At 42.5% G+C, this 15,232-nt stretch overlaps 1 protein-coding gene across 1 annotated transcript in view; it reads right to left on the bottom strand.

Moving 5' to 3' along the window:
• Positions 1 to 1,420: 1,420 nt before the first annotated feature.
• sphkap (SPHK1 interactor, AKAP domain containing) overlaps positions 1,421 to 15,232 on the bottom strand; it is a 28,378-nt gene continuing 14,566 nt past the window's right edge. Inside the window, exons 4-12 of the mRNA XM_019253082.2 lie at positions 12,307 to 12,366; positions 11,774 to 11,914; positions 10,722 to 10,989; positions 5,768 to 9,095; positions 4,029 to 4,190; positions 3,106 to 3,189; positions 2,441 to 2,490; positions 1,842 to 2,014; positions 1,421 to 1,590 (exon numbers count right to left, since the gene is read on the bottom strand). Of these exons, the coding sequence (XP_019108627.1) occupies positions 1,438 to 1,590; positions 1,842 to 2,014; positions 2,441 to 2,490; positions 3,106 to 3,189; positions 4,029 to 4,190; positions 5,768 to 9,095; positions 10,722 to 10,989; positions 11,774 to 11,914; positions 12,307 to 12,366 (4,419 nt within the window). The 3' untranslated portion in view covers positions 1,421 to 1,437. The remainder of the gene's footprint in view (positions 1,591 to 1,841; positions 2,015 to 2,440; positions 2,491 to 3,105; positions 3,190 to 4,028; positions 4,191 to 5,767; positions 9,096 to 10,721; positions 10,990 to 11,773; positions 11,915 to 12,306; positions 12,367 to 15,232) is intronic.

Raw genomic sequence — 15,232 nt, 5'->3', positions numbered from 1 at the left:
TTTTTTAAAGATAACTGTTTTGAAATTAAGCCGCAACGAGAATTGTAATAATATCAGCCAGTCTTACTCTCTGAGCTGTTAACACCGCGGATTTGGGTTCAATATAATATGCTGCAGCACTAAAATCTTTGTATTTAATCATATACGTGAGCATCACTGTAAATGTGATTTTATCTTTAGGAGCCTATCATCAGATAGCATAAATAATCTGATATCTCTGTTCCCACTGCCTTGTCTGTGATGTGTACTGAGCAGTATTTTCTGAAAGCACAATACACAGAAATGCTAGTATTCAACTAGGATGAACTTCACCGGTCACATACTTACTCAGTGTAATACTTACATGAATAAATGTGCTACAATAGTGTTCAGTTGTCGTTGGGCTGAATGTTATGAACGATCAAGACCGATTGTATTTCACGTCACAGAAATTTATTGATGTCAAAAGATAAATACATTCAGTTCTACCGTGACAGAGTTTACAGCTGAATCATGTGCTTCTTTTTCGCCAATGCTGATGTAACACTAGAGAACCACTAAGTAGAGAAATAAACAGACCAAATTCACATACAAATTCAACATTACAAACCTTGCTCTGTCTTCCTGACATAGTAAAAGCTAAAGAGCGCAGTCCACTACTCCAAGGTGCAGCAGTTCCAAATCTACAGTATATACAGTACAGCTATCCAAAATAATCAGTTCTCAAGTAACATTAACAAGATAACACACTTACTTAGAACTGAATTGCAAGGTCACAACAGAGGTGGTATGTTGGCCAATGAACACAACAAAGATATGGTCATTTTGCTTACTTTAAGCAAATGTGCACTTCTAAATGGCTGTCATAAGAAAGTAAAAGAGCTTTTTTGGGCTTACGTTTCCTTACATAGCCTCTTTTACAAAGTAGTTCTGATACAAAAGGTTTGAGCATGTTGATTTGTGGGGAAAATTTAACCTGATTTTCCTTCTTTCTATTGGTACTTTGTGTCACGTGTTCATTTGGAATTAACAAATAAACATAATTTGGTTGTGAGAATCTGTAAATATATATATATCATATTTATATAGAATCTGGAGCAGTTAAAACCTGCTGACTATAATCTCTTCAAGGCTAGTCCATTCCAATCAGGAATGTCCAACCTGTACAACTACAGTTTGCTCTGTGTTTGTGAGTCTCATTGGAGAGGTGAATCTGAAAATAAAAAAAACATGCTTTTATTAAAGGGAGACTAGTCCATTTATGGCTGCGAGCGGACAAGAAACACAACTTCCATGGACAGATCGACGTGTATGAGATTCTCAAGTATGCTGATCGCGTTTGTCCTTTCAGCTTGTAGTAGGAGATGCTTGGTGTGATGATGACAGGATGGAGAAAACATGTTAGTGAATGAGTGAGCATGAGAGTTTTTGTTTGTAGTGTAAGTAAGCAAGTCCGTCCTACAGGGTCTCCAACAGCCAATCAAACAGGCTGGACAGAGACCTGCCCTCCTCTTCCTCATTCTCCTGTTGCTTACAGAACTGAACCACAGCGCTGAACAAATCCGCAATCCGCCATGCCTTCTGAGACATCAGATGGACAACTCTCTGGAACTGAGGGAAAACACAAATAAGAAATCCAATAAGAAATACATGGTTATCAACTTCAGCACTTTGCTGACTAATGGAAAAAATGACAGTATAGCTGCCATTAAGCCCCTTGTATTTTCTGTATCCTCAATATATTGAAATTGCAACATGTTTAGGCCAACAGAAGAAAAAATAAATATAGGATTCATTCTTTTGCAAGTAAATTCCTGTTTACAGCCCTGCAACTTTCATGTTTTTTTTAAAGCTGTGTTTACCTTTGCAAGCTTCTTCTCCTTGGACTTCTTGAAGTAGAGAGCAGGGAGGCCCAGCTCGGAGGCAGCAATCCACTGCAGGGCCACTCTCAGCTCAGAGTCCACACACTCAGGTTCAAGGTCACAGTTTACCACCAACAGCACCCTGCCGCCTGCTGTCCTCGCCGAATTGCTCTCTGAAAAATATAAAGGTTGTTTCTTACCATCAAATCACTTGACTGCACAGTCAAATAATTCCAGCCAACGTGCCAAACCTTTGCATGCAGCCAAACAGTATGTTCAGCTTCATAAAACTTAAATATCCTGGGCTCAGTTTGGCTTTGAGATACTCTTTAATGGAGTGTAAATCATGAAACCAAGACAACTTTGTGTCGATACACTCCTGGAACAATTATTTATGACCATATTTATTTCACTGAATTCTATTCAAGCACAACCATTTGAGGGGTTATTCACACAGACTCATCATTCTGTACTTCACTAAGTCACTTAAGAGCTCTTGATGAGTAGATGTAGATGTAGATGTTAAAGCTGACAAAGGAGGTGAATAATTAAGAAGTTGATAACACTGAGATGGCACAAGAATCCATCACTACACTTACCAAAGACACTCTCCTTGGTTTTTGCCAGATGGCCTTTGTCTGTCTCCTCACTGTAAGGGGAGGAAAAAACAGTTACAGTAACGTACAGTTTTACTGTTAGAACTAGTTCAACATTATGGGAGATATTCACTTTCCTGCCAAGATAAGGAAACATATATCAGTCTTATGTCTGTACGGTAAATATGAAACTACCACCAACAGCTGTTCTGAAGGTAACAAACTTGGCCTACCAGCAACTCTAAATTAACATGTAATATTTTGATCATTTATTCTAGACACAAATTAAAACATTGTGGCTTTACAGGCAGTACCTTTAAAGTAAGTATATGTTATGCATGCGTTTTATATATATAGATATAATAGAAAGAAAACTGAAGAAGTGCTGCAGGCTAGAGAGGTTTTTTTATTTATTAAACAGAACATTATAATATGCGCTATAATAACAATGGAGTATCTAATTAGCTAGAATCGGTGTGTTGAGTAGTAGTCCGGCAGCCTGTCACTGTTACATGTCGCCTGATTGCTCTGCGCTGGGTGAGAAAATGAGAAAAAGCAATATACTATCTGCAGACCTTCTGTTGTATTAGAGAAAATGTCATTATGTGCATCAGAGTGACACATTAATGAGAAATATTTCAGCTCCGGCTTGTGACATTGACAGTTACCTGATTACTGTGCTCTGAGTGGGCACATCAGAGAAAGCATCCAGGTCTGCCAGGCCTAGGCTGGATGCACTGCTGGTCCCGTTCCTGTTAACCAATAAAAAAAACGAGAGATAGTGTCATCAGCCTGTTGTCTCAAGAAATCCGACATGATCACTGACTTGTGAAGAGAACAATAACCAGGCGCAGCGATGCAGGTCATGTTGTTCATTAGCTGGTGATTAACATATAAATAGCTGCTGCAGCAGAATCGGACGCTCAAGGTGGGAGAGCTGGTGATTTTGGTCCAGCAGCAAGCCTGTCTGAGTATGAAGATGAGGAGATTTGTAAGTAGTTTAGGCGGGTAGGGTGGAGAGGCAGGTCTAGCAGTGTCATAACATGGATCGAGGGAATGAGGTGCAGTTAAAGTAAGCAGGTAGATGGAGAGGTTGAAAGGAGCAGCAAGTGTTATGGTGGTGCAGACAGCTACTCTTGCAGTTAAGCAAAAAGCAAGTATCCTGTATCTCTGCCGCTCTGAACACGTGGAGCCTTCCTGCTTCCCCTTTCTTCAGGGCCAGGGGTAAAAGTTAGTGTGGTTGCTAAGAGGAATGAGACTTTGATGAAGCAGAGAATGGTGTAGCAAAATGTTCTGAACTAGAGGCTTTTGATGCGAGAGGTCACAGTGCTGTACCACTGCAGCCTACTACTGCAAGTTATGCGTGGGGTGCTGGCAGGGACTATCCCTGTATGCGAGCTATGGAGAGGGCTTTATGGAGTAAGCTCTCTGCCATATACTGCCTTAGCAGGCGTGGATGTTGCAGCAGCAGGGACTAAATTGGCATTGGCACAGGAGAGCACAAGTGTCAGTAGCAATGGGCCAATGGGAGTGGGGTGAGGGTGGGTAGTAGCAGCGTTTGGAGAAGTATCAAGGAGCAACGGTTACTGACCCCTCGCTCAGATGGATAAAACTACTGGTCTCCTCGTGGGGGTCATCCTCGGGGGTTATATGGGACCAGCTCCCCATGCTCTCTTCACTGCTAGCACTCATAGAACGCTTGTCCCTCTTCACTATTGCAGCCACCGCCACAGCTGGCCTGTCCCTCTCACTGCTGGGGAGAGCAAACCGCAAGATGGTGGGAATGACCATCGACTAGTTGTGCACAGTGTCCACTGCAATGTGTGGTTAATTTGGCTGTTTCCCAGCGTTGTCCCCATGTTCCTCTGTTCAATATGCATGTAAACATTGAGTTTCGTTAAAACTACAATGCATTTTAAAAAGGCAGTATCGTGCTCTAAAAATTATAGATCAACAGTAACTTCATACTCACGACAAGCCTTTGGAACTTCAAATAAACTATGCACCACATAAAAAGAAAACAAATTCATTTCAATCTTTAATGCATCAGCAAACTGCATTCCTCAGGGGCACTGTTGGATATTTCAGTGTTTTTCAGGAAACTGATTGAATTAAGTCATAATCAGATGATTGAGGGCTGCCATCCTCGACAATTCCAGAGGGAAATCAGGTTTTATTGACTAGGTGAGTGATTGAGTTCCACACTTACACAAGGGACAAACAGATGCGCTCCGCTTGTTCCTGGATTACATGTACTGTCAAGTGAAAAGGAGTGCGTCTTGTGACTCTCCTGTGGCCTGGGAGCCTTTCAGCTGTTTCCCTCTCATTCACTATTGAACAATCTTTTTTTGAGGATCTACTTTTCTAACAGATCGCAACTGATTTTAGATATTATATTAGTTTTCACTTTTCACGATACTGTATATATCTCTTTTGCACATTATCAGCTCTTTCCACTTATATATCTTCAAAAGGTTCATTTGATTCCACACACTATGAACTGCTCCAGTATTCATTACCCCCAGAATATCCACTAAAATGTCTTCTGGGAGAGTCAACGCTCCACTGCCTTCTCTGAAAGGCCACTTAGACTTAGAATTGGAGTGAATCTTACTACCTTGCTGAGTCCTTGTCTTGCTAAAATGTCAGTCTGGTTTGAATAAGACATGTAGGACTGACCGTGTCTAATAATGTAATAATAAGGACTACATACCCTTATTACAGAAGAACTGACTTCATATAAACAGCATTCTTTATCTAAACCTGCTGCCACAACAAGCAAGCTTTAATCCAGTGTAATTCCTTGTTATTTTAGTTGTGCCAGTATAATCTAAATACCTACAAGTGTCTTGTGGTTTTAGTCTGCTGGCCAAGTGTGGGTGCAGCTTGTACTGATCAAGGTGAGTTGAACAGCCCCACAGTGGATAAAAGATGAAGCCACTAAAAGCTTTCTGCACACACAGTACATCACCCAGACAGCGTGAGTCACAGCCTAGCCAAAGGTTTGTCAAACCTCACACACTGCTAAAATAGATTAGTTTTCCCAGTGAATGGATCCTCAGTGTGCCTGCTACTCTTTGATCAAACTCTAAAAATAGCTTTGGTATGCTTGGATATGGCCTGGATTTCATTTGTTTAATGCTGATTTTTTTGGGGTTTTTTTTGCCAACTTTTCATTTTACCTTGATAAAATCCACATCATTCCTTATTTCTCAGTATTGTCAGACAGATTCATCTGTATCATGATTCTGCTGTTGGGCTATAAAAACAACTTTCTCCCTAAAGGAGGGGTCTGACTCTTACATGGAAGGACTGTGAGCAGTGTAATACCTGCTGCCGTTGGCTGTAGCTCTATCTGTACGCTTCATAGCTGACATGTCTGGGGATGTTTCCTGAGGTCCTCCTCCTGTCCTTTCAGGGTTTAAAATAGTCTCTTCATCCCTTTGATCTCCCTCAATGTGGATCAGTGGCACATCTCTGGGGCCCCTCACACGGGGTGCACTGCTGTCACCAGTCCCACATCCTACTCCAGAAACAGTCTGCTCCTGGTTGGACCTACTTCGACCACAACTAAGATGAGATTGTTTGAAACCCCTCCTTCTTTCTCCAACAGGCATATGTGGCTGTTGGAACGACATGGATGCGCCCCCAGCTACATCTTGTTGACCTCCCAGTGCAGACCTGCCAATATCTACAATGTCAGCTGCCAAGCGATTGGCAAACTGCTGCACATGGGGCTGGGAGTCGCCGGCAGCCTCCAACTCAATACTGTCCTCTGGATCAGCAATAATCTTATTCTTTCTCATCAAGGACTCAATGGAGCTTGACCAGGTCTCATGAATCAGCATATCAGTAATCTGGTCAGTCTTACCCCTTTGATAGAGGCAGGAGTCTGACTTACACAGTCCTGTGGCTGACACCGAGTTGGTGGGGAAGATATTGAGTGTGTCTCCATGCACATTGCGGGCAAATCCGTCAAAAGAGTTGGCTTTAATAGGTGAGTTGACAGTCAACCGTGAGTCGGAGGAGCGCCGATCTGGAACAGAGGACTGGCGTATACAGAAGGGCGTTCTAGGAGAAGGGGGGAAGAGGCTGTTGCTCCACTCTTTAGTCTTGGCGATGCCATACTCTTTGTTTTCCTTATCCATATCCCGAAGCATAAACCTATAGAACTCCTCTGTGATGCTCTCCGTGCTAGACTGTTTTGAAAGGCAGGATGACGTCCTGACATTAAGGTGACCATTTTTCTTTGATGCAGCCTGTTGCACAGCTGCAGCCAGAATGCTGCTGGCATTTTTTCCTGCATAGTAGTCCAGCAGAAGGTCAAAGCCCCTGCCCTCAGTTTCCATCTGGTTTACCATGAACCGTGAGAACTCATCTGTGATGCTCTCACAGCTGGACTGCTTAGAAATCGAGCTACCACGACTCAAGTTCTGACCTAACCGACTGCCAGGGCCAAGGGTGTTGGGTGTGCCTGAGGGGTCTGCGTCTTCTTCTGGAATGCTCTCATAACTAGATGCCTTTCCACGGCTCCACCTTTCACACTGCAACCTGCTGCGTGTCTGGCCTGTTTTGGAGGTATCCACCACATTAAGTTCAGGGCAATTCATGATCCTGGCTGTGACTTCAGAGGCAAAGAGGGCAAAAGGGTCCTGCGGTTCATCAAGGTTGACTGATTCGTCCACCACTCGGTTCACCAATCGCTCCATCAGCTCTGGTTGCTCCTCCGTTTTCCTCTTGATCTCACTGAGGCGTGGTGCCCGATGTTTCTTGGAGGCAGCATTGCTGCTCTGACCCTCTTTCCTTCTTAGGACCGTACGGCAAGCAGGAATCAAGTAAGCTTCTGGCCCTTCGGTGGACATTCCTTTTAGGGCACAGAACCAGGGTTGTTTCCCAGTGGAGTTCTCCAGACATATGGCTGCTAGTTCTGTGGCCATAGACACAACTGTGGTAGCCAAATCATCAGCATAGCAAGTAATAGGTGTCCTGGATTCTGAGTCCATTCTCAAATAGAGCAGAGAACTGCAAGAGTTGAGGGAGGACTGGGGTGTGAGGGAGGCCTGTCTGCTCTCACTGCTTGTCACTAATCGCCCCCTCTTCTCTGTGCTATGAATGGGGATTTCACTCCAAGGTTCTCTGATGGCACCGCTGCTCTGCTGAACCTGTCTGCATGATGACTGCTGCTGTTGCTCTTTGCTGTGTGTTATGGATGAGGATGCAATAGAATCACTTTCCTCAAGCACATATCTCTCCTTCAGTCCAGGAACCATGGTACGCTTATCTGTGTAGTGTACCCCGCTGCTGTAGTTCTCACTATTAGTGGACTGGCTATGGCCAACTAAATACTGTGGTTGACTTAATGGATCCTTGGTCGTAGCAGGCTCCCTACTGCTAGTATCACCCTCTTGTGTCTCAGATGACTCTTGGTCACATCCAGAGACGTGACTGATTTTCTTCTGCGTCAAGCAAAGGATATCAAAAAGCAAACTGTTTACACTGTCCTGCAGAAAAACCTGGATGTTTGGTGCATCTTTTCCAGTACCCTCCAGTTCTTTTCTCTTTTTTGCTTTCTCTAAAGCATGCTTGAATAGGCTGTCTGCCACCTCATTTATCAAATCATCCATCTCTCTTTCATCTGTGTAGGATTTTTTTGGACATGTAATCCCGTCTACTATCTTGTTATGCGTGGCCTCCAGTAGGTGGGCCACACTCCTATAGCCTTGTGGCTGAGTCAGAACCTCAGCTGCTTCCCTGTGTAGGACCTCAGCAATGTTTGCACGAAATGCTTCAACGCTCGTACCCTCTGCCACACTGCAGTGCAGAGTGAAAGCTGTAGAGGCCTCAGCAGCAGACATCAGACCACGGGATGCTGTGTAGGCTTCGGCAGAGTCAGCATCAGAATAGACACACTCCCCTGACTCCTCTGTTAGCTCCACAGCTGCTACAGCACCAGCTACCTGAGCCATACCACACATGGCTGAGGAGAAGGAGTAGTCTCCTCTCTCCTCTGGTTCCTGCAGCTCCTCCTCTGTGTCTTCCTCTGAAGCTGATTCCATGGCAAGCTGTTCTGTCAGCTGTGGGGTCGTAATGGTGCCAATGACACTTGCAGCACAGGCCAAAGCCATCTCTACATGTTTGGATGGGTGTCCTCCATTGTGATGGGAAATGTGAGCCTGTGTTTCATTCTCTGGCACCTCTCTGCCTTTGGTAGTGACATCCTGGTCAGGCACCTGAGACACCTGGGTCTCGGGCCATTCTACAGCCCCATCAGAACTGTCTGGGCTTTGAACTATAACAATCTTAGGGAGTTCAAAAGAGCAGGTGCGCTGTTGGGAAGGCTGTCTGGTCTTTGGAGGAACAGTGGAGTTGGAAGGATGACTAGAGAAGGACACACTGACAGCCGCCTCAGAGACAAAGGAGGTTTCATCTTGAGAAAGGCGTATGAAGGCATCTTGCAGTACTGACTCCGCCAGATTGGTGGCGTAGTGACCAGCTGACTCCTTAGTGTGGAGGCTTGCTCGTTGATGCCCTTCCCTTTTGATCTCAGCATCCTCGCTGTTCTGATGATGGGTCGGCTGTCCCCTCTGACATGCAAGTCTGACACAGCGTTTCTGTGCAACCTCTACCAAGCTCTCTGCCAGGTCACCACTCTCTGGTTCTGTGGAGAGGCAGGAAAAAAAAACAGAGAAAGACAGGGAATGAAAAATGTCCACACTGACTAGAAAGCAGCTCAATCAGTTTTCACAGTGTCACAGCAAGAGTAGAATAATACACTGTTTTACTCGTCACTGAAAATTGGAGCTTGTTTATGTCTTGTTGGTCTCATTCAATTTCCCCTTGGACAAAATGCCAAGTCCATTCATTCATCACAATGGTAACACAATGGCAATAATTCTGCATTTCTCTTTTGTGTTATACATTCTCAGTCGCCATAAAAATCCTTCAGTGCTTGCTGCACAACTGCCTTGGTGGTGTTGCTACAACCCCAGAAGGAAATACAGGTTTAATTCTTCTCACTGTGCTGTATTTGCTGTTTAAACCTGCTTAATAATACAATAAATAATTATAAAATTAGGAAGAAAACAAATAGAATAATAAATAGAGAGTTCTAGTTAAATGTCAGCAATCATGTCAGAATAGTTGACATTCTTGAACATGATATTACTTTACAATGGAAGTATTTTGCTATTCCTAAAATAAAAACAGTATCTATGTGAGAATGGAGATGTTCCACTGTGATCATTATTCCATGTGTTGAGAAGACCTAACTAATAATGAGCCAGTCAAGCCTCAACCCTACAACCACTGATGTACCACCCACACAGAGAAGAAAGTCTTCCTAATGAGGTAAGAATAAGGTAATGATCTAAATATGAACATTACATTAACTCAGAGAGCAGAGCAGAGCAGTGACATGATGCATCTTATTTCTGACAGAGATCTAATGACAGTTATAGGAAACTGAGCAAATACAGATAATGACGGTTGCACCATTTTAAGTTTGAAAGATGACCATTAAACATGTATTTTTCAGATCTGTCTGCTTTCTTAGTTGCTCAAGGAGGATGTGATGATCACATCAAATGTGTTTTGGAACACTTCACTTCATGCTGTAGTCAAAATGTTTTCTAAGGTTTTAAATGGACAGCATGCTGACGCTCAAGCTGCACGTAAATGCAAATGTATCACAGGAACATTGTGAGACTGTTCACACTGTGCCATTTGCCATGTTTACATGGGCAGATGTGGGATGGAATCTTTAACCCAGTGTTATTGCGCACTGGGTCACACAAAGGACAGAGTACATTTTAAAGCAACGATGATGAATTAAATCATGACAGATTAAATCAACATTTATTTGAATGCTCAGAGTGCATCAATGCGTACATAACCTCAATGCATGAATGTCAACACTTTGTCCCGGATCTATGATTAATCACAATATAAATAGGAATTTATCCAGATTAACTAACATGACTTTTTGAAGCCATTTGTGCCTGGCTTTTAATCTATGAAAATATACACAGTGATAGACAATCATGTAATACATTTGTATATTTTCTTTCAGTTAAGCACAGTGGTTCAAGTAAAAATTGTCAAGATATTCAACAAAACAGTATTTTTATTATTATTAAATATTGAGACGCTGATTTGTATCAAAACCAAAAACAAATAACTTCCTCCTTGGCTTTCATTTCCAACAGTTTTTGGGACATTCTGCCAACTCACAACACACAAACGCAGCCAAAAACAAATTCTCTTTGATGGAGGTAATGAGGCTCACCGTTTCTGAAGCCATCATCCTCGCTGTCATCGCCAAGGTGTTCTGAGGCAGTCAGGAAGTCGTCTTCTATGGACGAGATGGAGCGATTGGTGTCGTCGTCGACTCGCTGCCCAGCTGTTCTGCTCTGTTGGAGTTGTTGCTCCTTTCCCCACTGCAGACCGATCAGGAACTTGTTGATATCAAAAATGATGCTGCTAGGTTGGGTGGAGCGTCTCTGGCCTGAACACTGAACCAGACACACGCCTGCACCTCTCTGCTGCTGCCCGCCCTGAATGGAACATGTACAGATACCTGTTATACATGCATACACAGACACACATGCACATCATGTTTATACTACATGCATACACAGATACTGAACACACACACAAAGGTACATTCAGGATGATACATACACTGAGTCACAAATTTTGGAATATAATGTTATAAACATCTTGATTACTCTAACTCAGTGAGTTTGTCTAGCTCTACTGCAAGTTTTTCTTCTTTTATTCAATATGCTATTAACTTACTGGACCTGTTCATGCAAGTTTAATTGTCTGTGCAACCCCTCAGGCTGTGTATTGATTCTAACAGTGGTTTTATACAATGATGTATTTGGTGAGCTTCAAAAAGCCTATGAGATAGTCAATGGTTGTAAAAGAACATTGTATTTAAAGATAAATACCAATAAAAGTAAAATGAGATATGTTAGCTGATATAGTTTGTGTGTTTTTATGTCTGATTAAAGTATTCTGAAATAAAAATGTAAAATGTTTTTAATGCAGTCATCTGTTGTCCTGTACCTGCAAGAGTTATTTTTTTGCACATGCAAATATTGGTTTAACATGCAGGTCTACGCCTCAGAAGAGAAAGAGATGTTTTCTCTGGTGTGAATGGGAGAGAATTGTAAGATAAAATAAACGCACATCGTCTTGTGGATTTTTCCTAGTTCAAAATGTTCCAATCTAATTCACATGAAACTGCAAAAGAACAGCTTGCACTCTCTGTTTCACACTACAGGCCTGTTAATTCAAAGGCTGAAAAAAAAGCAAGAATAAACGTAAACTCACCTGAGAGGGGGAGTGTGGGAGGGTTTGGCATGTGTCTGAGGCTTCTAGGCCACCGAGCAGTAGGAGCTCATTTTCTTTCGGCTGGTGGACGGTCAGTAATTCAACAAGCTTTGGCAGATCTGGAGACACCGAAGCCAATTTCTGCAGGAGACATGCCGAGCACAGATACAATGCTGAATGATAAAAAAAATAGCCTTTTTTTTAAGCAACTTCCAAATTTAACATGTGTTTGTTCTTTGTGTTTCCATCTCAGAAACACAGTTATAAAATCCTTCTTGTTAGAAGTCTTAAGCCCCGTGGAATGATTATTGATCGCCCACCACTGCCACCACCAGCTGCAAAACACTGCAAAATCTGCATATTATCTAAACAAATCAACCCTCTAATTCTGGGTAATGATTCTGAATCCATGGCAACTGAGCCTATGTTTATATGTGGAAATACAATGAACAGAGTTCCTGGGAGATGAAAAGTGGGCGTGAAGAAAAAGGGGCTCAAGCAGGAGGAAAAGAACGAGTGTGGATTCTGCTCACCTTGATGCTTTTGTCATCACGGCAGTCCGTTTTCTGTGGGTCCAGATTTACAAAACAGATCTGAGAGAGACAAAAAGAGAAAGACAAAACATTAAAGTGAAAATGTGATCGGGAAGATTATATCCTGTGCTGTAGCGGTGCCTACAGTAGGTATTACTCTTATTTTATGCCCCAGGTTTTTTTTTCAAAGCAGCCCATCCAGCAAACAATAAACTGTGACTGTAAGACTACTCTTGCGTATTTATCTCACCCAAAAAGGGACAGTAGTCTCCGCACATTCTTCTGCTGCCTGACTTCAGAGGGTAAGGATCATTATGACATCAACATTACCCACAGAGGAGGTGCAGATTTTTTTTACCATAAATACTGACCCACAGATGGGTGAGACAGCTACAAAATGATGCATTTTGAGCGAAATATTTCTTACTGCTCACCTCCATCCACACATAAACATTGGAAACTGTCATGCATTCACCATCCCAAGATGAAAAATTTAGCTTGCAGAACACTGCTGAATGATGCACTTCAGAGAGGGTTTAGAAGTGTGTATACCCCTGCACTACACCACTGATTATATCAAAAAAGCTGAGCAGGAGTTGACTACAAAATGAGAGTGCTGTAATGGTGAAGTTACTGCATTGACTTTCCTGCTGCCATTTCTTCATTTTCTGACGCAAACCCTACAAACCAGACGGAAGAATAGCTTTCCACTAAGTGACTCACTATTTGAAAACTAGCTGTCTGTCGTCTCTGAGTATCCAGTGTATGGCACTGTCTCTCACTGGCAGAGCCCTTTCCCTTTTGTAAGAAGACTTTCTTGTCTGCAGGAGCTATAAGCAGCAGGTGTAAATCAGCAACAACCGCCCCCCACCCATCTCAGCCTTTCTTTTTCTGCTATTCTCCTCCTCGGTCTTCACTCCTTCACACTGTCACTGTCACACTCTCTGCCTCCTCCTCTTCCCATCTCACCCACCTTCGCCTCTGGCTGCAGGTTTAATGGTGTGTGATGGAGTCCTCATGTCAGTGCTGGGAGTCTGGGACAGTACACTGCTGCTTGATTCTACAGCACGCAGCCTCTGATCTAAGTTGGCATGGCCAAGTTCATCCTGTGTGGCCAAATGGATAAAGCACGCCGCCGACAGCCCATGTATGTGCGGAGCTCTGTGAGGTGACTGTGTATGTGTCTCGAACACATACATTTCTATATATTTCTAAATGCTATCGTCCTTGTTATCACTAGTGGTGTGAGTGACTGAGGCAATCTGAGCTTTTCAATGTAAAACACACACACACACACACACACACACACACACACACACACACACACACACACACACACACACACACACACACACACACAGGTGGCATCCTGCAGACTCCCTTCTACCTCCGCCACCTCCATATACACTCTGCCTGCTGCTATCTTCCGCCTCTCTCTTCCCTATAGACCTGCAAAAATATATATATAGTTTAAAATAATCAATCAAACATCTCGACACATGTCACAGTTTGAAATCATTTCCCCTGAACCTCCTGAGGTGTGATTTATTCTGCTAGCATCTAAACAACCGCCACTTTGAGATAGCATATATTCTCCATGATTTTCATCTTCTCTTCATGTATTTGTGTTGTATTCCACATGATTTATTTCCAGAAAGTTATTTCAAGGTATGGAAGCCAGTAAAACGATCATGTCATAGTCACAGTGAATCAAACGGTCAATATATTGATGTGTTTATTTTGGTTGTATAAATAAGTCTCTGGTTTGAAATTTCCTTTAGAAGATAGCATGGGTTTGTGCCATCAAAGTAAAAGCTAATATCAAGAAGGAACATTACTGGGGAACAAGAAAAACGGTTTGCAAAACCTGATCGAATGAGCAAAAATGTCCTTCAGCTGAAGAGGTAATGTAGCACAGTCAGAACAGGCCAATTTCCCCCCTCACCTCCAATCTGGTGTCCTACAGTCAAACATAATATTTTCCAAACTATTAAGTCTAATGTTATGAAAATTGCCACTTGAAAATGGAGTCGGCCAAGTATAAAAAATCTGAAGTCAATGACAGCTGACAATGACAGAATATTTGAAAAGGTTTTCCTTTTTTGACCCGATCAAGTGGGTGTGTGTGTGTGTGTGTGTGTGTGTGTGTGTGTGTGTATGTTTTTCCTCCCCTCTGCCCGTCATACACCGCCTGTGTCACCTATAACATTTCTCTGAATACCAACAGGATTCATCCTTTGTTACCTTTCCCTCAAAATAACAGCAATCTATTCACAGAGGAGTACAAACAGTTTGTTAATGTGTTTATCTGCAGTTCAGATCAGTTCAGTGAGTTGAATGAAGACCTCTTTAATCAGAATACCTGTTAAATGTTAATGACATACACACGACCTGGGACTATCCAACGCTATTTACGGAAACCAAAGACAATATCTTGATTTTTCCGCTTGTTGACCCTCATTTGATACAAATAGGACCTTTAATATTTACACACTATTGTTTCTGTTGCAGATAACATGCATGGAAGTGCAGATATATCTATACCTTTATCTAAGTGGTTATGTGCTGCAAACAAAGAACCACCATACATTATTTATATGATGATTTATATATTTCTCTATAACTATAATGCAATACACGTAATTTCAATTTCTATCATAACACAACATATAAATACAAAATGTAGTGCACTTGATCAGGAGCATCTCTGTAGTGTTTAGGAAAGCAGCAACATCACTTCCTCCTCTTTGCAAAACATCGCCTGGAGATAACACACAGTTTGAGGAAAAACGAGGTGAGTGACCCACAATTTTGACCTTGAGAAGGGTTAAAGCAATTTAACCCCATCAAACAGTGACAGCCAAGAGGCAGTTGTTCTAAATTTGGGGAGCAGAGGACCATCTAGTCACCTCTGTGTCCATGTGTG

Source organism: Larimichthys crocea, chromosome VII (genome assembly GCF_000972845.2).
Source record: "Larimichthys crocea isolate SSNF chromosome VII, L_crocea_2.0, whole genome shotgun sequence".
NCBI classification, from domain to species: domain Eukaryota; kingdom Metazoa; phylum Chordata; class Actinopteri; family Sciaenidae; genus Larimichthys; species Larimichthys crocea.
This window is presented reverse-complemented; position numbering and strand designations above follow the sequence as displayed.